This window comes from Hemitrygon akajei, chromosome 3 (assembly GCF_048418815.1).
Source record: "Hemitrygon akajei chromosome 3, sHemAka1.3, whole genome shotgun sequence".
In the NCBI taxonomy this organism is placed as follows: Eukaryota; Metazoa; Chordata; class Chondrichthyes; order Myliobatiformes; family Dasyatidae; genus Hemitrygon; species Hemitrygon akajei.
The window spans coordinates 206,249,771-206,273,296 of NC_133126.1; the positions used below are offsets into that span (position 1 = coordinate 206,249,771).

The window sequence follows — 23,526 nt, forward strand, 5'->3', positions numbered from 1 at the left end:
CATCCTCGAAAAACTCCAATAGATTAGTCAAGCATGATTTACCCTTGGTAAATCCATGCTGGCTCGGCCCAATCCTATCACTGCTATCTAGATATGCCACTATTTCATCTTTAATAATGGACTCTAGCATCTTCCCCACTACTGATGTTAGGCTGACAGGTCGATAGTTCTCTGTTTTCTCCCTCCCTCCTTTCTTAAAAAGTGGGATAACATTAGCCATTCTCCAATCCTCAGGAACTGATCCTGAATCTAAGGAACATTGGAAAATGATTACCAATGCATCCGCAATTTCCAGGGCCACCTCCTTTAGTACCCTAGGATGCAGACCATCTGGACCTGGGGATTTGTCAGCCTTCAGTCCCATCAGTCTACTCATCACCATTTCCTTCCTAATGTCAATCTGTTTCATTTCCTCTGTTACCCTATGTCCTTGGCCCATCCATACATCTGGGAGATTGCTTGTGTCTTCCTTAGTGAAGACAGATCTAAAGTACTTATTAAATTCTTCTGCCATTTCTCTGTTTCCCATAACAATTTCACCCAATTCATTTTTCAAGGGCCCAACATTGTTCTTAACTATCTTCTTTCTCTTCACATACCTAAAAAAGCTTTTGCTATCCTCCTTTATATTCCTGGCTAGCTTGCGTTCGTACCTCATTTTTTCTCCCCGTATTGCCTTTTTAGTTAAGTTCTGTTGTTCCTTAAAAATTTCCCAATCATCTGTCCTCCCACTCACCTTAGCTCTGTCATACTTCCTTTTTTTTAATGCTATGCAATCTCTGACTTCCTTTGTCAACCACTGTGGCCCCTTTCCCCCCTTTGAATCCTTCCTTCTCCGGGGGATGAACTGATTTTGCACCTTGTGCATTATTCTCAAGAATACCTGCCATTGCTGTTCCACTGTCTTTTCTGCTAGGATATCCATCCAGTTAACTTTGGCCAGCTCATCCCTCATGGCTCCATAGTCTCCTTTGTTCAACTGCAACACTGACACCTCCGAGCTACCCTTATTCTTCTCAAATTGCAGATAAAAACTTATCATATTAGGATCACTACCTCTTAATGGCTCCTTTACTTCAAGATCGCTTATCAAATCCTGTTCATTACATAACACTAAATCCAGAATAGCCTTGTCCCTAGTCAGCTCTCGTACAAGCTGTTCCAAGAATGCATCCCTTAGGCACTCTACAAACTCCCTATCCTGGGGTCCAGCACCAACCTGATTCTCCCAGTTCACCTGCATGTTGAAATCCCCCATAACTACTGCAACATTACCTTTGCCACATGCCAATGTTAACTCCCTATTCAACTTGCACCCAATATCCATGCTACTGTTTGGTGGCCTATAGACAACACCCATTAGGGTCCTTTTGCCCTTACTGTTCCTCAATTCTATCCACACAGACTCCACTTCTCCTGATCCTATGTCCCCCCTTGCAAAGGACTGAATCTCATTCCTCACCAACAGGGCCACCCCACCTCCTCTGCCCACATTTCTGTCCCTACGATAGCACGTATACCCTTGCACATTCATTTCCCAGGTCTGATCTCCTTGTAGCCATGTCTCCGTTATCCCAGCAACATCATAGTCACCCATTCGCACCTGAGCTTCAAGCTCATCTGCCTTATTTCTGACACTTCGTGCATTTATTTTAGAATTATAATATTATAATAAAATTATAGAATTTTGTACTGTCTTTGTACTTTTGCTATGAATGCCAACATACCATTTGCCTTTTTCACCGCCTGCTGTACCTGCATGCCCACTTTCAATGACTGGTGTACAATGACACCCAGGTCTCGTTGCACCTCCCCTTTTCCTAATCAGCCACCATTCAGATAATAATCTGTTTTCCTGTTCTTGCAACCAAAGTGGATAACCTCACATTTATCCTCATTAAATTGCATCTGCCATGAATTTGCCCACTCACCTAACCTATCCAAGTCACCCTGCATCCTCTTAGCATCCTTCTCACAGCTAACACCGCTGCCCAGCTTCGTGTCATCCGCAAACTTGGAGATGCTGCATTTAATTCCCTCTTCTAAATCATTAATATATATTGTAAACAACTGGGGTCCCAGCACTGAGCCTTGCGGTACCCCAATAGGCACTGCCTGCCATTCTGAAAAGGTCCCATTTACTCCCACTCTTTGCTTCCTGTCTGCCAACCAATTCTCTATCCACATCAATACCATACCCCCAATACCGTGTGCTTTAAGTTTGCACACTAATCTCCTGTGTGGGACCTTGTCAAAAGCCTTTTGAAAATCTAAATATACCACATCCACTGGCTCTCCCCTATCCATTCTACTAGTTACATCTTCAAAAAATTCTATAAGATTCGTCAGACATGATTTTCCTTTCAGAAATCCATGCTGACTTTGTCCGATGATTTCACCGCTTTCCAAATGTACTGTTATCACATCTTTGATAACCGACTCTAGCATTTTCCCCACCACCGATGTCAGGCTAACCAGTCTATAATTCCCCGGTTTTTCTCTCCCTCCTTTTTTAAAAAGTGGGGTTACATTAGCCACCCTCCAATCCTTAGGAACTAATCCAGAAACTAAGGAGTTTTGAAAAATTATCACTAGTGCATCCACTATTTCTTGGGCTACTTTCTTAAGCACTCTGGGATGCAGACCATCTGGCCCTATATGCAGCTCTATAAAACTCTGGTTAGGCCACATTTGGAGTACTGTGTCCAGTTCTGGTCACCTCACTATAGGAAGGATGTGGAAGCATAGGAAAGGGTACAGAGGAGATTTACCAGGATGCTGCCTGGTTTAGAGAGTATGCATTATGATCAGAGATTAAGGGAGCTAGGGCTTTACTCTTTGGAGAGAAGGAGGATGAGAGGAGACATGATAGAGGTGTACAAGATATTAAGAGGAATAGATAGAGTGGAGAGCCAGCGCCTCTTTCCCAGGGCACCACTGCTCAGTACAAAAGGACATGGCTTTAAGGTAAGGGGTGGGAAGTTCAAGGGGGATATTAGAGGAAGGTTTTTTACTCAGCGAGTGGTTGGTGTGTGGAATGCACTGCCTGAGTCAGTGGTGGAGGCAGATACACTAGTGAAATTTAAGAGACTACTAGACAGGTATATGGAGGAATTTAAGGTGGGGGGTTATATGGGAGGAAGGGTTTAAGGGTCAGCACACCATTGTGGGGCAAAGGGCCTGTACTGTGCTGCAATATTCTATGTTCTATGTTTTATGTAAGGACATGTTTGGTACAGCTTTGTGGGCCGAAGGGCCTGTATTGTGCTGTAGGTTTTCTATGCTTCTATGTTTCTAAATAACACTATTCTTTACATTTCTGGTTAGATGCTAACTACATTTCATCTGGCTTTGTATCTGTACTCAGCACAATGACAATAAAGTTCAATCTAATCTATACTTACTTGCCTTTTGCCCACGTCCTTTTCTGAATAGTGGCATGACATTCACCTTCTTCCAATCAACCAGCACCTGCCCAGAGTCCGGAGAATTTTGGTAAAATATCACCAAAGCCTCTACTATAACTTAAGACCATAAAATATAGGAGCAGAAGTAGGTGATTCGGCCCATTGAGTCTGCTCCATGATTCAATCATGGGCTGATTCAATTCTTCCAGTCATCCCCAATCCCCTGCCTTCACACCATACCCTTTGATGCCCTGGCTAATCAGAAACCTATCTATCTCTGCCTTAAATACTCCCAATGACTTGGCCTCCACAGCCATTTGTGGTAACAAATTCCACAGATTTACCATCCTCTGACTATAGTAATTTCTCCGCATCTCTGTTCTAAATGGACATCCGTGAACATTGAAGTTGTGCCCTCTTCTCCTCGAATGCCCTACCATGGGAAACAACTTTGCCATATCTAATCTGTTCAGGCGTTTTAACATTCTGAATTTTTCTATGAGATCCTCCCCCCCCGCCCCCCCCATTCTCCTGAACTCCAGGGGATACAGCCCAAGAGCTGCCAGACGTTGCTCATATGGTAACCCTTTCATTCCTGGAGTCATTCTTGTGAATCTTCTCCAAACCCTTTCTAATGTCAGTATATCCTTTCTAAAGTAAGGAGCCCAAAACTACACAAGTGCCTTATCGAGTCTCAACATTCCATCCCTGCTCTTGTATTCTATACCTCTGCAAATGAATGCCAACATTGCATTCGCCTTCTTTACCACTAACTCAACTTGGAGGTTTTGAATTCTCTCCCCATCTAAATAATAGTCTGGCCATTTACTTCTTCCACCAAGGTGCATGACCATACACTTTCCAACATTGTATTTCATTTGCCACTTCTTTGCCCATTCCCCTAAACTATCCAAGTCTCCCTGCAGGCTCTATTTCCACAGCACTATCCACTCCTCCACCTACCTTTGTATCATTGGCAAATTTAGCCACAAATCCATCAATACCATAGTCCAAATCAGGAATGGACAGGAGGAGGAGTATAGGAAACTGATACAGGACTTTGTGATATGGTGCAACTCAAACTACCTGCGTCTCAATATCACCAAGACCAAGGAGATGGTGGTGGACTTTAGGAGATCTAGGCCTCATATGGAGCCAGTGATCATTAATGGAGAATGTGTGGAGCAGGTCAAAACCTACAAGTATCTGGGAGTACAGTTAGACGAGAAGCTAAACTGGACTGCCAACACAGATGCCTTGTGCAGGAAGGCACAGAGTCGACTGTACTTCCTAAGAAGGTTGGCGTCATTCAATGTCTGTAGTGAGATGCTGAAGATGTTCTATAGGTCAGTTGTGGAGAGCGCCCTCTTCTTTGTGGTGGCGTGTTGGGGAGGAAGCATTAAGAAGAGGGACGCCTCACGTCTTAATAAGCTGGTAAGGAAGGCGGGCTCTGTCGTGGGCAAAGTACTGGAGAGTTTAACATCGGTAGCTGAGCGAAGGGCGCTGAGTAGGCTACGGTCAATTATGGAAAACCCTGAGCATCCTCTACATAGCACCATCCAGAGACAGAGAAGCAGTTTCAGCGACAGGTTACTATCGATGCAATGCTCCTCAGACAGGATGAAGAGGTCAATACTCCCCAATGCCATTAGGCTTTACAATTCAACCGCCGGGACTTAAGAACTTTTTAAAAGCTATTATTAATGCTTTTTGAGATAGTGATTTAGATGCATATCATATTTTTTACTGAGTTAAGTATTGTATGTAATTAGTTTTGCTACAACAAGTGTATGGGACATTGGAAAAAAAGTTGAATTTCCCCATGGGGATGAATAAAGTATCTATCTATCTATCTATCTATCTATCTATCTATCTAAATCATTGCAATACGTTGTAAAAAGCAGCAGTCCCAACACCAAACCCTGTGGAACTCCACTGGTAACTGGCAGCCAGCCAGAGGTGGATCACTTTATTCCCACTCTCTGTTTTCTGCCTATCAGCCAATGCTCCACCCATGCTAGCCACTTCCCTGTAATTCTATGGGCTCTTATCTTGCTAAGCAGCCTCATGTGTTGCACCTTATCAAAGGCCTTATGAAAATCCAAGTTCACCACGTCTACTGCATCTCCATTGTCTACCCTGCTTGTAATTTCCTCAAAGAATTGTAGTACATTTGTTAGGCAGATTTATAGTTTCCTTTCTGCTGACTCCCACCCTTCTTAAATAGCGGAGTAACATTTGCAATTTTACAGTCATCTGGTACAATGCTAGAATCTATAATTCTTGAAAAATCATCATTAATGCCTCTGCAAACATACATATAAAACAGGTTAGCAATGATATATACAGAAGTGTGGAAATAGGAATCAAAACCAAGCTCTATCGAAGTCTAGGGGTAAATGAATAGTCTTAAGATGATGCAGAGTTCAGTTCAGTTCAGTTTAGTTTAAGTCGAGGTAGTTGCTGTTGTACCGTTGGAGAGAGAGAGAGAACGAGAGGTGATGCAGTTGCAGGCAAACCTTCCGTTGTCTTCTTGTCCGGTTGTGGTCACTGACCGTGACCCCTCCGTACCAGGCCAGACCATTCTTCAGTGGTGAGCCTGTCACCCTGGCAAGGGTGGACACACACACAAACCCCCACTGGTCTGCCTTCACACACTGTGAGCCTCTGATCGATTTCCCCCAAATCGATCCTCCAAACCCCCACCTTCGCGTGCGTGCACAATGCTCTTCCAGTGTCCCGTAGCATGTCTGCTTGTGCCTCAGCAGACTTGCTTTTTATCTCCCCTGACGGAGTACAAGCGATCCATCAACTGTCCATGTCCATCACCTGGTCCCTCCTTGCTGTCTCAGCAGGAAGCTACACAAGCAGGCAAAGTGAGTGCCCTTGGAGCAAAGTAAACAATTATCGAAGAAGCCATAATACTAAATCATTCTCTGTCTCTCTCTCATTATCAGCATCTGCAGCAGAATGCCTCCCCACTCTTCTTCTCTCTCTCTCGTTAGCAGCATAGTTCACAGCGGGGTCAACTCTGGACCCCATCTCTGCCTGGTTTGCTCATCACACATCACACTGCCTTCTTTAAATAAGCCCAAAAAAGAATTAATACCTTTATTTTTCCAAAGTAAAAAAATTGGATCACTCCAGGAAGGTTTAAAAAAGTAATTACGATAAATTATACTACAAAGTTTAAATTTTTTAAGATTAAAAAAATTGCGGAACTGGAGCCAAATTTGTAAAGAGTGCTTAACCACAGGATATAGGTTTAAATTAGCAACTTTAGCTAATTGTATAGGTAGAGCAACTCCTAATAACGAGGTTAAATAAAACTGTTTCACAGCTCTCAGTTCCAGGTCTACCCAAATTGGCCGATCATTCCTATCACCCCAATATAACCAAAAGGACATATATTGCAAATTAACAGCCCAATAATACATTCTTGAGTTAAGCAAAGCGAGACCTCCATCGTTTTTCAACTTTTGTAAATGACATTTACTAATTCTTGGTCTCTTATTATCCCAAATAAAAGATAGAATAATAGAATCAATCCGATCAAAAAATCTTCTTAGTCAGAAAAACAGGAATATTCTGAAATAAATATAAACATTTTGGTAAAGTCATAATTTTAACTACATGAATGTGACCAACAAGTGAAAATGTAAGTAGGCTCCATCTACTAAATGAGTACTTCATAGAGTCCACTAAAGGAGGAAAATTGGCTTTATAAAGATCAATTTTTTTTAGTAATTATGACACTTAAATACCTAAAAGAATCCGTAACTTTAAAAGGAATATTATCATATATAGAGACAGATTAATTTAAAGGAAGTAATTCACTTTTACTAAAATTTATTTTATTTTATATCCTGAAAAATCTCTGAATTTGTCAAATAATTTTAGCAAAGCAGGAATAGATTCTTCAGGCTTAGATATATATACCAATAAATCATCAGTGTAAAGAGAGATTTTGTGCATGGTCTCATTCACAAAAATCCCATGAATGTTTTTGGCTTCACGAAGAGCAATAACAAGGGGTTCTAATATTAAGTTAAATAACAAAGGACTTAATGGACAACCTTGTCTTGTTCCCTGTGACAGCTGAAAAAAAGGAGACTTACAGTTATTAGTGACAACAGTACCAATAGGAGCTTTATATATCATTTTATTCCAATTATTAAAATTAATACCAAAACCGAATTTTTCTAAAACATTAAATAAATATTTCCATTTGACTCGATCAAATGCTTTTTCAGCATCCAAAGGTACAACGCCTTGTGGAGTTTTAGAAGAGGGTGAATATATAATGTTAAATAGTCTCCGAACATTTGAAAAAGAATAATAACCCTTTAGATAGATAGATAGATAGATAGATACTTTATTCATCCCCATGGGGAAATTCAACTTTTTTCCAATGTCCCATACACTTGTTGTAGCAAAACTAATTACATACAATACTTAACTCAGTAAAAAATATGATATGCATCTAAATCACTATCTCAAGAAGCATTAATAATAGCTTTTAAAAAGTTCTTAAGTCCTGGCGGTTGAATTGTAAAGCCTAATGGCATTGGGGAGTATTGACCTCTTCATCCTGTCTGAGGAGCATTGCATCAATAGTAACCTGTCGCTGAAACTGCTTCTCTGTCTCTGGATGGTGCTATGTAGAGGATGTTCAGAGTTTTCCATAATTGACCGTAGCCTACTCAGCGCCCTTCGCTCAGCTACCGATGTTAAACTCTCCAGTACTTTGCCCACGACAGAGCCCGCCTTCCTTACCAGCTTATTAAGACGTGAGGCGTCCCTCTTCTTAATGCTTCCTCCCCAACACGCCACCACAAAGAAGAGGGCGCTCTCCACAACTGACCTATAGAACATCTTCAGCATCTCACTACAGACATTGAATGACGCCAACCTTCTAAGGAAGTACAGTCGACTCTGTGCCTTCCTGCACAAGGCATCTGTGTTGGCAGTCCAGTCTAGCTTCTCGTCTAACTGTACTCCCAGATACTTGTAGGTCTTAACCTGCTCCACACATTCTCCATTAATGATCACTGGCTCCATATGAGGCCTAGATCTCCTAAAGTCCACCACCATCTCCTTGGTCTTGGTGATATTGAGACGCAGGTAGTTTGAGTTGCACCATATCACAAAGTCCTGTATCAGTTTCCTATACTCCTCCTCCTGTCCATTCCTGACACACCCCACTATGGCCTGTTATAAAGCCTGTTTGACTTTTTAAAATGATTTTACCCAAAATACTCTCCAACTGATTGGCCTTTATCTTTGAGAGAATCTTAGCATCAACATTCAATAATGAAATAGGTCTGTATGAGGCACAATCAGTAGGATCTTTATCCTTTTTGAAAATTAAAGAAATAGAAGCCTCATTAAAAGTAGAGGGTAAATCACTTTTCACAAAAGAATCTTTAAACATCTCCAACATATATGGAGAAAGCAATTTTCCAAATTTTTAATAAAATTCTACAGGATAACCATCAAGTCCCGGGGCCTTACCAGATTGCATTGTAAAAATAGCTTTGTGAATTTCGAATTCAGTAATTTGGGCATCAGGAGTTTTTTGATCCTCAGCAGAAATTTTAGGGAAAGCAATCTTTCGTAAAAAAGCATTCATTTCAGAATAATCTATTGGACATTGAGATTTATAAAGTTCAGTATAAAAATCTTGAAAAATCTTATTAATTTCTTCATATTCCCGAGCCAGGGTACCATCTTGTCTACGAATTTTCAAAATTTGCCTTTTGGCTCCAGCTGATTTTAATTGAAATGCAAGTAGTTTATTATTTTTATTTCCAAACATATAAAATTGGCTCTTTAACTTAAGTAGATGACCTTCAATTGGATAAGTTAATAATAGGTTATATTGTGATTGAAGTTCCACCCTTTTTTAAAATAAGTCAATATTAGGGGAAGTCGCATAGATATTATCTAAATCTTTAATTTGTTTTGAAATTTTATCTAATTCTGCTTTAGTCTGTTTTTTAAGTTCAGCTGAATAAGAAATAATCTGACCACGTAAAAATGCTGTGAATGTATCCCATATAATTAATTTGGACATACCTCCTATATCATTAAAAAGAAAAAATTCTTATCTGGCTTTCAATAAAACTGATAAAATCAGAGTTTTGCAATAAAGTCTGAGACATGCGCCATGGTGGACGGGCAAAGATGACAATCAAATTCAAAGGACAAACTCAAAGGCGCATGATCAAAGAACCCAAAGAAAACCCTCTTACCGAGTCCTCCTCCAAGTCCAACCATGAAGGACAATCATGATTATCTACACCATAAATCCAAAAGCTAATATAACGAATATTAATTGCCCAATAATAAAATCTAAAGTTTGGTAATGCCAATCCTCCATCTTTTTTTGATTTTTGCAATAAAAGTTTACTCAATCTAGAACTCTTATTATTCCAGATATATGACAGGATCATAGAATCTATTCTATCAAAGAATGTTTTTGGGACAGAGGATGGAACAGCTTGAAACGTATATAGAAATTTCGGTAAAATTACCATTTTTATAGCATCTATTCGACCAATTAATGACATCGTCATAGGCGACCATTTAGAAAGCATTTGTTTTGTATATTCAATTAGAGGAAGAAAATTATATAAATCTTTAAAATTATTAGTAATTTTAATACCAAGGTAGGTAAAAATAATTTTTAGCAATATTAAAAGGTACTTGATCATAATAATCAGAATAATTATTAATAGGAAATAATTCACTTTAATGTAAATTTATTTTATATCCAGAGAAAATATTAAATTCAGTAAATATGGATATCATAGAGGGAATCGATTTCCTAGGGTCTGAAATATAAGCTAATAAATCATATGCGTATAACAAAACCTTATGTAATTTATCCCCTCTCTTAATACCCTGAACAGAGTTAGAATCCCTAAGAGCAATTGCAAGTGGTTCTAAAACCAAATTAAATAATAAAGGGCTAAGAGGGCAACCCTGCCGAGTTCCTCTATATAATCTAAAATGAGATTTTTGATTGTTAGTTATAACCGCAGCCATCAGGGCATGATAAATCAGTTTGATCCAGGAAATAAATCACGGACCAAAGTTAAACCTCTCAAAAACCTGAAACAGATAGGCCATTCCACCATGTCAAAAGCTTTCTCTGCATCGAGAGAAACAATACATTCAAATTCTTTGACTGAGGGAGAATAAATAATATTTAACAATCTTTGAATATTAAAATGTGAATACCTATTTTTAATAAATCCAATTTGATCATTTGAGATAACAGTCGGCAAAATATTCTCAAGTCTATTGGCTAAAATCTTAGAGAGAATTTTAAAATCCACATTCAATAAGGAAATTGGTCTATAGGAGGCACATTCAGATAGATCTTTTCATTTTTTAGGAATCAATGAAATTGATGCCTCATAAAAAGTTTTCGGAAGGTTCCCAGAGGATATAGAATCAGTGAAAGTTTGGCGAAGATGTGATGCAAGCATTTCATTAAAGGTCTTATAAAATTCCACTGTATATCCATCTGATCCTGGAGCTTTCCCTAATTGCATAGAGGATATAGCCCTAGCTATTTCCTCTTGTTTAATAGGTGCATCTAGTGTATTAATATCTTGAATGGAAATTTTAGGTATATTTAATTTTAGCAAATGCATAGAGTTACTGAATGTAAAACAGAATCAGACGACATAGAGTGACAAAAGTGAACTGTCATGCCTGGAACTGCACAGTATAACTGAAGCAGATCATAAAATAATCTGGATCACATTGGATATGTCTGGTGTAATACTGAAAATTAAGCTGGATATGGGGTCAGCTTTGTCCAGAGGCTGACTACAATAAACTGTTTTCTAAGATACCATTAGAGAAGACTTCAGTGATGATAAAGACTTACACAAGTGAAAAGGTGTCTCCCAAAGGCAAACAGAAAGTAAATGTGGCATACGAAAGCCAAACACAACAGTTAGAGTTTTATGTTATGAAAAGTGGAGGGCCAGCACTTTTCAGTCGTGAGTGGTTGAGAAAAATCGAACTAGACTAGCACTGAATCAAAGTATTCAGTGTGGCATCAACAGGTAACGGCCGCCCAGATAGTAGCACTGTCTGACCATCAGACTGGTGTGCGATACATCCCCTTATGGCATTGGATCCATTTTGTCACACATTCTAAAAGATGGATATGAATGCCCAATTGTGTTCGCTTCCAGATCACTGATGAATGCAGAACGCAACTACGTACAGATCGAACAAGAGACCCTTAGTCTAATATGACAAATAAAGAAGTTTCACCACTACCTCTATGGACTAAAGATTATGCTACTGACAGATCACCTGCTCCTTGTGTCCATTTTCAATCCCAGGAAGGGAATTCCAGTGTTGGCTGCTACCCAGTTACAACATTGGGCATTATTGGCAACTGAAGAAGAAAAGTCTTCATAATGTGACCCAGCAGAAGTGTTCTACACAGCATTGGTGGACCAGTTATCAGTAACAATTTCTGAAATACAAAGGGAAACAGAAGTCTATGAAATCGCCATGCAAGGACGGCCAGCTCATGGTAACCCTATGTTCCCAAAGTTCTCAGCGAAATGTGACCAACTGTTGGTATGTCAAAGAACACTAATATGTTGATCTCATTTTGGGGTTCCCTCTAAACTGCACACCAGAGTTTTAGAAAATCTGCATGAGGGTCACCTGGGGACTGTCAAGGTGAAGAATCTTGCCCAGAGCTATGTGTGGTGGCCAGGAATGGATAAACAGTGTGAAGTCTTGGCAAAAAACTGCTCGGGATGCCTAAAAGTTCAAAATGCACCCCCACAGACACTATTGCCCCTGTGGGAGTGACGATCTTCATCGTGGAAAAGAGTACATATTGATTTTGCTGGGCCATTCATGGACTCCATGTTTCTGATTGCTGTGGATGCTCATTTGACATGGCCAGAGATCATCCTAATGATGTCAACCACCTCAGCAATGGACTGAGGGCTATCTTCATCAGAAATGGCTTACCACAACAAACTGTGAGTGACAACGGACCACAATACATGTCAGAGGAATTCTGATTGTCCATGAAGAAAAATGGCATCAGACATTTAAAGTCAGCTCCTTACCACCCAGCAATGAATGGGTTAGCTGAAATCCTTTTTTTTTAAGGATTATATGGGTTGGCACAACATGGAGGGCTGAAGGGCCTGTACTGTGCTGTAATGTTCTATGGTTTATCCAAACCTTCAAGAAGTCCCTTAAAGCTATGGACAAGGAGGACATTTCTGTACAGCAGAAGGTGAACAACTTCATTTTTGTGTATTGGAACTTTGTTCATACAACGACAAATCATACACCTGCAATGCTGCTCATGAGCAGGAACCTGAGATCTCACATCGACGACCTGAAACCAGATCTATGGACGGACGTACGGAACAAACAGTTCAGCCAGTTGCCAAGTGAAGCAGCAAGGAGCTTCGAGATTAGACAGGAAGTCTTAGCGCGTGATTACCGAGAAGACAAGTAGACACCCAGTAGGATAGCTACAAGAACTGGGCCACTGATGTACACAGTGGATGTTGGAGATCAGACATGGAGATGTCATGTAGACGATTTACTGGATATTCAACTGAAGAGCAGACCTAAGTCGATTGCATCCAACAAGATGGACATATTACAGGCTTACCTCTCAGTGATGATCATGTCATTGACAGCAACACAACACCGAAAACCGAGAACACTGTCTTAGACAAGACACCTGTCAAAACTAATGTCGCTCCACAGGCCCAGAGGTGCTATCTTGAAAGAAACAGAATGCTGCCCAAAAGACTGAACCTTTAAAACTGTGACATTGTTATGGACTGTTATTGTGAAAGCATGTTTATTTGGATATGAGTTGTGAAAGGGAAATCGAATGTTTTGTACATATACAGTATTATGGTGCGCTGATCTAAAGGGGGAGGAAGTGTAATGTGTGGATCTATTTCTTTTAGAGCAATGACCCCCTCTTAGCACTACATATTGATCTGTTGTCTACATATGTGTATTGTTTGCTCTCTTTCTCTCTCTTTGCAATGTGAATAACCAGTTAAACCCATCTCCCACATGCATGGTGTGAGCAGAATCATCTGCAGCTTAATGTGAAAAAGACTAAGGAGCTGGTGGTGGACATGAGGAGGGCTAAGGCACCAGTGACCCCTGTATCCATCCAAGGGGTTAGTGTGGACATAGTGGACGATTACAAATACCTGGGGATACGAATGGACAATAAACTGGACTGGTCAAAGAACACTGAGGCTGTCTACAAGAAGGGTCAGAGCCATCTCTATTTCCTGAGGAGACTGAGGTCCTTTAACATCTGCCGGACGATGCTGAGGATGTTCTACGAGTCTGTGGTGGCCAGTGCTATCATATTTGCTGTTGTGTGCTGGGGCAGCAGGCTGAGGGTAGCAGACACCAACAGAATCAACAAACTCATTCGTAAGGCCAGTGATGTTGTGGGGGTGGAACTGGACTCTCTGACGGTGGTGTCTGAAAAGAGGATGCTGTCCAAGTTGCATGCCATCTTGGACAATGACTCCCACCACTCCATAATGTACTGGTTAGGCACAGGAGTACATTCAGCCAGAGACTCATTCCACCAAGATATAACATTGAGTGTCATAGGAAGTCATTCCGGCCTGTGGCCATCAAACTTTACAACTCCTCCCTTGGAGTGTCAAACACCCTGAGCCAATAGGCTGGTCCTGGACTTATTTCCACTTAGCATGATTAACTTATTATTATTTAATTATTTATGGTTTTATATTGCTATATTTCTTCACTATTCTTGGTTGGTGCGGCTGTAACAAAATCCAATTTCCCTCGGGATCAATAAAGTATGTCTGTCTGTCTGTCATGCTTTCATTTAATGCACAGACACAACAATGTGGTTTAATGTTTTGCTTTCAAGAGCACCTTTTCTTTCATTGGAAAAATCATAAACACATGATGAAGGACCTCAGCCCAAAAAGTTGACTGTTTATTTCTCTCCATAGATGCTGCCTGACCTGCCAAGATTCTCCTGCATTTTGTATGTCTGTGCAAAAAGCTTTCTCCCCTAGCAAAGTAAAATGGTTCTGTCTCCAAGAATGTCCTGTACTCTTTCCTTCAGTAGGTGCACCCTGGTGAAGTGTGGCAGCATCATATTCCTCCTCTGATGGGGGTTTGACTGTTGGTTCTCTGACCTCTCATACCAACTGCTCTTTCTTAGTCTGTTTGAGGTACTGAAATTTTGCATTATCTGGTTTTGTTTTGAAGGTGACATGGTGATAGTTAGTGGATGGGGCAAACAGTTCCTGCAATCGATTCCTGAGACACTGATGGAGGTACGTTTGTTATTGTCACGCTGCAGAATACATTTGTTCTTGTTAACAACATTGATGCACTATCAATCTACAGGATATATCATTCAGGGACTTGGTCTAGATTATTATTTTTTTGGGTGACTGTATTTTACTACTCTCCTATAAAGTCTTGGAAAAGTCCAGCAGAGAAACAAGCCCTTCAGCCTATCTAGTCAGTGCCGAATCATTTAAACGGCCTACTCCCATTGACCTTCACCAGGACCATAGCCCTCCATATCCCTACTATCCATGAACCTATCAAAACTTCTCGTAAGTGTTGAAATCGAGCTCCCATGCACCACTTGCGCTGGCAACTCGTTCCACACTCTCACAACCCTCTGAGTGAAGAAGTTTCCCCTCATTTTCTCCTTAAATTTTCACCTTTCACTCTCAACCCATGAGGTTTGCTACTGGGGAGAGTTTAAACTAGAATTGTTGCGGGGTGGGAACAGAACTGAAGAGACTGGGGAAGAGGCGGTTGGCTCACAAATAGAGAAAGCTTGGAAACAGTGTGGGAGGGAGGATAGTCAGGTGTTAGAGAAGGGATGTGATCAGACCAACAGTTTGAGATGTGTCTGTTTTAACGCAAGGAGTATTGTGAACAAAGCAGATGACCTTAGAGCGTGGATCAGTACTTGGAGCTATGATGTGGCGGCCATCACAGAGACTTGGATGGCTCAGGGACAGGAATGGTTACTTCAAGTGCCAGGTTTTAGATGTTTCAGAAAGGACAGGGAGGGAGGCAAAAGAGGTGAGAGCATGGCACTGTTGCTTAGAGATAGTGTCACAGCTGCAGAAAAGGGGGATGTCATGGAGGGATGGTCTATGGAGTATCTGTGGGTGGAGGTTAGGAACAGGAAGGAGTCAATAACCTTACTGGGTGTTTTTTTATAGGCTGCGCAGTAGTAACAGGGATATTGAGGAGCAGATAGGGAAACAGATCTTGGAAAGGTGTAATATTAACAGAGTTGTCGTGATGGGAGATTTTAATTTCCCGAATATCGATTGGCATCTCCCTAGAGCAAGGGGTTTAGATGGGGTGGAGTTTGTTATGTGTGTTCAGAAAGGTTTCTTGACACAATATGTGGATAAGCCTACAAGAGAAGAGGCTGTACTTGATCTGGTATTGGGAAATGAACCTGGTCAGGTGTCAGATTTGTCAGTGGGAGAGCATTTTGGAAATAGTGATCATAATTCTATCTCCTTTACAATAGCATTGGAGAGAGATAGGAACAGACATTAGAAACGCTTTTAATTGGAGTAAGGGGAATTATGAGGCTATTAGGCAGGAAATTGGAAGCTTAAATTGGGAACAGACGTTGTCAGGGAAAAATACGGAAGAAATGTGGCAAATGCTCAGGGGATATTTGTGTGGAGTTCTGCACAGGTACGTTCCAATGAGACAGGGAAGTTATGGTAGGGCACAGGAACCGTGGTGTAGAAAGGCTGTAATAAATCTAGTCAAGAAGAAAAGAAAAGTTTACAAAAGGTTCAGAGAGCCAGGTAATGTTATAGATCTAGAAGGTTATAAGGCTAACAGGAAGGAGCTTAAAAAGGAAATTAGGAGAGCCAGAAGGGGCCATGAGAAGGCCTTGGCAAGCAGGCTTAAGGAAAACCCCAAGGCATTCTACAAATATGTGAAGAGCAAGAGGATAAGACATGAAAGAATAGGACCTATCAAGTGTGACAGTGGGAAAGTGTACTTAATGAATATTTTACTTCAGTATTCACTATGGAAAAGGATCTTGGTGATTGTAGTGATGACTTGCAATGGACTGAAAAGCTTGAGCATGAATTTATCCTAAAAGAGGATGTGTTGGAGCTTTTGGAAAGCATCAAGTTGGATAAGACGCCGGGACTGGATGAGATGTACCCCAGGCTACTGTGGGAGGCGAGGGAGGAGATTGCTGAGCCTCTGGCAATGATCTTTGCATCATCAATGAGGACAGGAGAGGTTCTGGAGGATTAGAGGGATGTGGATGTTGTTCCTTTATTCCAGAAAGGGAGTAGAGGGAGCCCAGGAAATTATAGACCAATGAGTCTTACTTCAGTGGTTGGTAAGTTGATTGAGAAGATCCTAAGAGGGAGGATTTATGAACATTTGGAGAGGTATAATATGATTAGAATAGTCAGTATGGCCTTGTCAAGGGCAGGTCATGCCTTATGAGCCTGATTGAATTTTTTGAGGATGTGAATAAACACATTGATGAAGGAAGAGCAGTAGATGTAGTGTATATGGATTTCAGCAAGGCATTTGACAAGGTATCCCATGCAAGGCTTATTGAGAAAGTGAGGAGGCAGGGGATTCAAGGGGAAATCGCTTTGTGGATCCAGAACTGGCTTTCCCACAGAAGGCAAAGAGTGGTTGTAGACGGGTCATATTCTGCATGGAGGTCGGTGACCAGTGGTGTGCCTCAGGGATCTGTTCTGGGACCCTTACTCTTCGTGATTTTTATAAATGACCTGGATGAGGAAGTGAAGGGATGGGTTTGTAAGTTTGCGGATGACACAAAGGTTGGAGGTGTTGTTGATAGCGTGGAGGGCTGTCAGACGTTACTGCGGGACACTGATAGGATGCAAAACTGGGCTGAAAAGTGGCAGATGGAGTTCAACCCAGATAAGTGTGAAGTAGTTCATTTTGGTAGGTCAAATATGATGCCTGAATATAGTATTAATGGTAAGACTCTTGGCGGTGTGGAGGATCAGAGGGATCTTGGGGTCCGAGTCCATAGGACGCTCAAAGCAGCTGTGCAGATTGACTCTGTGGTAAGAAGGCATACGGTGTATTGGCCTTCATCAAACATGGGATTGAGTTTAAGAGCAAAGAGGTAATGTTGCAGCTATGTAGGACCCTGGCCAGACCCTGCTTGGAGTACTGTGCTCAGTTCTGGTTGCCTCACTCCAGGAAGGATATGGAAACCATAGAAAGGGAGCAGAGGAGATTTACAAGGATGTTGCCTAGATTGGGGAGTATGCCTTATGAAAATAGGTTGAGTGAATTCGGCCTTTTCTCCTTGGAGTGATGGAGGATGAGAGGTGACTTGATAGAGGTGTATAAGATGATGAGAGGCATTGATTGTGTGGATAGTCAGAGGCTTTTTCCCAGGGCTGAAATGTTTGCCACAAGAGGATACAGGTTTAATGTGCTGGGGAATAAGTACAGAGGAGATGTCAGGGGTAAGTTTTTTACGCAGAGTGGTGAGATCGTGGAATGGGCTGCCAGCAATGGTTGTGGAGGTGGATACGATAGGATAGGTACATGGAGCTTAGAAAAATAGAGGGCTACGGGTAAGCCTAGTAATTTCTAAGGTAGGGACATGTAGGTTTTCTATGTTTCTACGTCTCTAGTAGTAGTCCCACCCAGCGTCAGTGTAAAAAGCTGCTTGCATTTACCTTGTCTATACCCCTGATAATTGTGTATATCTTTATCAAGTCTTCTGTCAGTCTTCTACATTCCAAGGAATCAAGTCATAACATGTTCAGTTTTTCCTTATACCTCAAGTCCTCCAAACCCGCCAACATCCTTGTAAGATTTCTCTGTACTCTTCCAACCTTACGTAAATCTTACAGAGCGACAGTATATATGCCTTGTACTGTGAGTCACTGTTGGTATTGTATTTTGCCCCTTGGCCCCGGAGTAACATTGTTTCATTTGGCTGTATTCATGTATGGTTGAATGAGAATTGAACTTAACACTTGTAATCTAACCAGTAACTAACAAGTTCAAGTTATAGGAGTCTAAAGCAGAAAACTGCAACAATTATACATCCAATTTAAATACACTCAGTAAATCAGGCCTCCACTTCTGCCTGTGATGATGAATTCCACATATTCATCTCTCTCTGGCTAAAGAAATTCATCCTCATATCTGTTCAAAATGGGCATCCCTCTATTCTGAGGATGTCCCCTCTGGTACGAGACTCCCCCACCATCAGAAGCATCCTCTCCACATCCACTCTCTCTAGGTCTTTCGATTTTCAATAGGTTTCAAGTAGATTACCCCTTAATTTTTTTAATTCCAGTGAGTACGGGCCCAGAGCCATCAAATACTTCTCATATCTTAACACTTTTATTCCTGGAATAATTCTTGTGAGCCTCCTCTGGACCCTCTCTTTTTCAGCACATCTGTTTCTTAGAAAAGGGGCCAAAAATGGCTCACAATACTCCCAAGTGCTGTCTTATCAGTAAACATTTATTGCTGTTTATAAATGGCTGTAAGTTTTTGCAAAGTGATGTATTTTATGTTCAATGAAACCCGTAACAAATTTTATTGAACTCCAAAACCTAAACACAAATGTGCACTAAAAATTTTGATGTAACAGCATCATCACATCAGATCAGCCTCTCAAAACGAAACCCCAATTTAATGTCGGTGGTTGTGAATTATGTATATTTCTCCTAATTACGTTACACAGAAGACCATAAGATATAGGAGCAGAAGTAGGTGATTCGGTTCATCGAGTCTGTTCCGCCATTCAGTCATGACTGATCCAATTCTTCCAGTCATTCCCACTCCCCTTCACCCCAAACTTTTTGATGCCCTGGCTAACCAAGAACCTATCTATCTCTGCCTTAAATACACCCAATGACTTGGCCTCCACAACCGCTTGTGGCAACAAATTCCACAGATTTACCACCCTTTGACTAAAGTAATTTCTCCACATCTCTGTTCTAAATGGACATCCTTCAATCCTGAAGTCATGCCCTCTTGTCCTAGAACCCACTACCATGGGAGATATCTTTGCCATATCTAATCTGTTCAGGCTTTTTAACATTCGGAATGTTTCTATGAGATCCCCCCCATTCTCCTGAACTCCAAGGGAATATGGCCCAAGAGCTGCCAGACGTTCCTTATACGGCAACACTTTCATTCCTGGAATCATTCTTGTGAATCTTCTCTGAACCCTCTCCAATGTCAGTATCTCCTTTCTAAAATAAGGAGCACAAATGCCTTATAGAGCCTCAACATCACAACCCTGCTCTTACATTCAATACCTCTGGAAATGAATGCCAACATTGCATTCGCTGTCTTCACAACTGACTCAACCTGGAAGTTAATCTTTAAGTTATCTTGCACAAGGACTCCCAAGTCCCTTTGCATCTCTGTATTTTGAATTCTCTCCCCATCTAAATAATAGTGTGCCCGTTTATTTCTTCCACCAAAGTGCATGACCATGCATTTTCCAACATTTGTATTTATTTGCCACTTCTTTGCCCATTTCCTTAAACTAAGTCTTTCTGTAGGCTCTCCATTTCCTCAACACTACCTGCTTCAGACAGACAGACAGACGTACTTTATTGATCCTGAGGGAAATTGGGTTTTGTTACAGTTGTACCAACCAAGAATAGTGTAGAAATATAGCAATATTAAACCATAAATAATTAAATAATAATAAGTAAATTATTCCAAGTGGAAATAAGTCCAGGACCAGCCTATTGGCTCAGGGTGTCTGACACTCCACCTATCTTCTCCACCCTGACTTCTCCACCTATCTTAGTATCATCAGCAAATTTAGCAACAAATCCATTAATACCGTAGTCCAAATCATTGACCTACATCTTAAAAAGCAGCAGATCCCAACACTGACCCCTGTGGAACTCCACTGGTAACCGGCAGCCAGCCAGAATAGGATCCCTTTACTCCCACTTTCTGTTTTCTGCCGACCAGCCAATGCTCTACCCATGCCAGTAACTTCCCTGTAAATCCATAGGCTCTTATCTTGCTAAGCAGCCTTATGTGCAGCACCTTGTCAAAGGCCTTCTGAAAATCCAAGTACAACATGTCTACTGCATCTCCTTTGTCGACTCCGCTTGTCATTTCCTCAAAAAATTGCAGTAGGTTAGTCAGACAGGATTTTCCTTTGCTGGATTTGGTCTATCTTGTCATGTGCCTCCAGGTACTCCGTAATCTCATCCCTAACTATCGATTCCAACAACTTTCCAACCACTGATGTCAGGCTAACAGGTCTATAGTTCCCTTTCTGTTGCCTTCCACCCTTCTTAAATAGCGGAGTAACATTTGCAATTTTCCAGTCATCCGGTACAATGCCAGAATCTATTGATTCTTGGAAGATCATCATTAATGCCTCCATAACCTCTCCAGCTATTTCCTTCAGAACCTGAGGGTGCATTCCAACAGGTCAAGGAGACTTATCCACCCTCAGACCATTAAGCTTCCTGAGCACCTTCTCACTCATAATTTTTACTGCACATACTTCACTTCTCTGACACTCTTGAATGTCTGGTAAACTGCAGACGTCTTTCACTGTGAAGACTGATGCAAAATATACTTTCAGTTCCTCTGCCATCTCTGCATCTCTTATTACAATTTCTCCAGTGTCATTTTGTATTGGTCCTATATTTACCCTCGACTCTCTTATACCCTTTATATACTTAAAAAAGCTTTTAGGGTCTTTTTTGATATTAGTCGCCAGCTTCCTCTCATAATTCATCTTTTCCTTCTTAGTCTCCTTCTGCAAGTCTTTAAAAGCTTCCCAGTTCTCTATCTTCCCACAAGCTCTGTATGCCCTCTCTTTTGCTTTTACTTTGGCTCTGACTTCACATGTCAGCCATGGTAGTATCCATCTTCCCTTTGAAAATTTCTTATTTGGAATATATCTATCTTGCACTTCTCTCATTTTTTACAGAAACTCCAGCCATTGCTGCTCTGCTGTACTTCCTGCAAATGCCCCTTTTCAGTCATCTTCGGCCAGTTCCCCTCTCATGCCATTGTAATTTCCTTTATTCCACTGAAATACAGAAACATTGGATTTTATTTTTTCCCTCTCAAATCTCAATGAGAATTCGATCATATTGTGATCACTGTTCGCTCAGGGTTCCTTAACCTTAAGCTCTCATCACGTCCAGGTCATTGCACAACACCCAATCCAGCACAGCCAATTCCCTAGTGGGCTCAACAACAAGCTGTTCTAAAAATCAATCCCTTAGACATTCTACAAATTCTCTCTCCTGAGGTCCAGTACTGGTTTGGTTTTCCCAATCTACTTTCATGTTAAAATCCCCAGCGATTATCATGACATTGCCCTTCTGACATGTCTTTATAATCAACATCCCGGCTGCTGTTTGGAGTCCTGTATAGAACTTCCATTAGTGCCCTTTTACCCTTGCCATTTCCGACCTCACCCCGTAGAGACTACACCTTCCAATCCTATTCATCTCTTTCTAATGATTTAATATTACTTCTTATACACAGAGCCACACAACCCCCTCTGCATACTAGCCAATCTTTCCGACTCACTGTATATTCTTGGACATTCAGCTCCGAATGGCAGCCATCCTTCAGCCAAGTTTCAGAGCTGGCCACAACGTCATATTTGCCAATCTGTAGCTGAATTTCAAGGTCGTCAATTTTATTTCTTAGAAGACAATGGAGTGACTCATTGGGGCACCCTTTGAGAGAATGGAAATAGAGCTGCACTGCCCTGCCCTTTTGCTCCACTTGGTGTCGCTGCTGAGGCTGGGTCATGCGCATGCGTCATGGTGTCGCATCCCGAATTCCATGATGGTGGATCGGCTCACGGGTGAAAGTGAGGCTGTTGATTTTGGCAAATGAGCAATTTTATACGAACATATAGCTCTGAACTTTGCCTGCATTCTGTAAGTTAGCGCATTTTAAGTTGATTTAGCCAAAAAAAAGTGCCGCTATAATACACCATTTGCACTAATTGGAGGTCACAAACAGACAAACAGAGCATGACAGTTTTAGTAGTATATAGATGCTGCGTGCATTCAAATACAACACTTTCAGTCCAGTATTTGTTGCTTTCTGTTTTAACTGCACCATGCCTTTATTGCCCTGTAACTCATGCTGCTGGCTGTGATTAACCCTCATCTCCTGTCTGTTCTTTCTATAATCTCTGTTGCACGCTATCTTTGATTTATTTCTGTTTTCCTCTTTCTCAGTCTTATCTCTCCTGACACAGGTCCCCACATAATTCAGTAAAACCAGCATTGTGGCTTATCTGGAGCTCGGGCCTTACGTTCCATGGGTGGAGGAACTGCAGGTGCCTCTGGCTCATCCAGAGCTAGATATACATGAACATTGGGTGACACCAGGGGCATGCCAGTGGAATGCTTTAAACCTTGGGCTGGTTTAAGGCAATCTAACAACATACGTTCAGGTTTACCCCTCTTATCTATAATAAAAGTCTTTTCTTCCCTTTCCAAAACATGGAATGGACCATTGTAAGGATACCTAAGGGAAATGCTGGTGTGTGTCTGGCAGATGAAAACAAACGAGGTGAAAATTGCAGGGGCCCTGGCAGATATATTTAAAATGTCAGTATCTATGGGTGAGGTGCCGGAGGATTGGAGGATAGCTCATGTTGTTCCGTTGTTTAAAAAAAGCTCTAAAAGTAATCTGGGAAATTATAGGCTGTTAAGTTTGACGTCAGTAGTAGGTAAATTATTGGAAGGAGTTCTAAGATATAGGATCTACATGTATTTGGACTTATTAGGGAGAGTCAACATGGCTTTGTGCGTGGTAGGTCATGTTTAACAGGGGTATTAGGGTTTTTCGAGGAGGTTACCAGGAAAGTAGATGAAGGGAAGGCAGTGGATGTTGTCTACATGGACTTCAGTAAAGCCTTTGACAAAGTCCGGCATGGGAGATTAGTTAGGAAGATTCAGTCGCTAGGTATACATAGTGAGGTAGTAAATTGGATTAAACATTGGCTCAATGGGAGAAGCCAGAGAGTGGTAGTGGAGGATTGCTTCACTGA

General features: G+C 41.2%; 1 protein-coding gene across 1 annotated transcript in view; it reads left to right on the forward strand.

Moving 5' to 3' along the window:
* Positions 1–23,526, forward strand: part of masp1 (MBL associated serine protease 1) — a 370,450-nt gene that overhangs the window by 297,280 nt on the left and 49,644 nt on the right. The window contains exon 14 of the mRNA XM_073041738.1: positions 14,700–14,767. Coding sequence (XP_072897839.1) covers positions 14,700–14,767 — 68 coding nt within the window. The remainder of the gene's footprint in view (positions 1–14,699; positions 14,768–23,526) is intronic.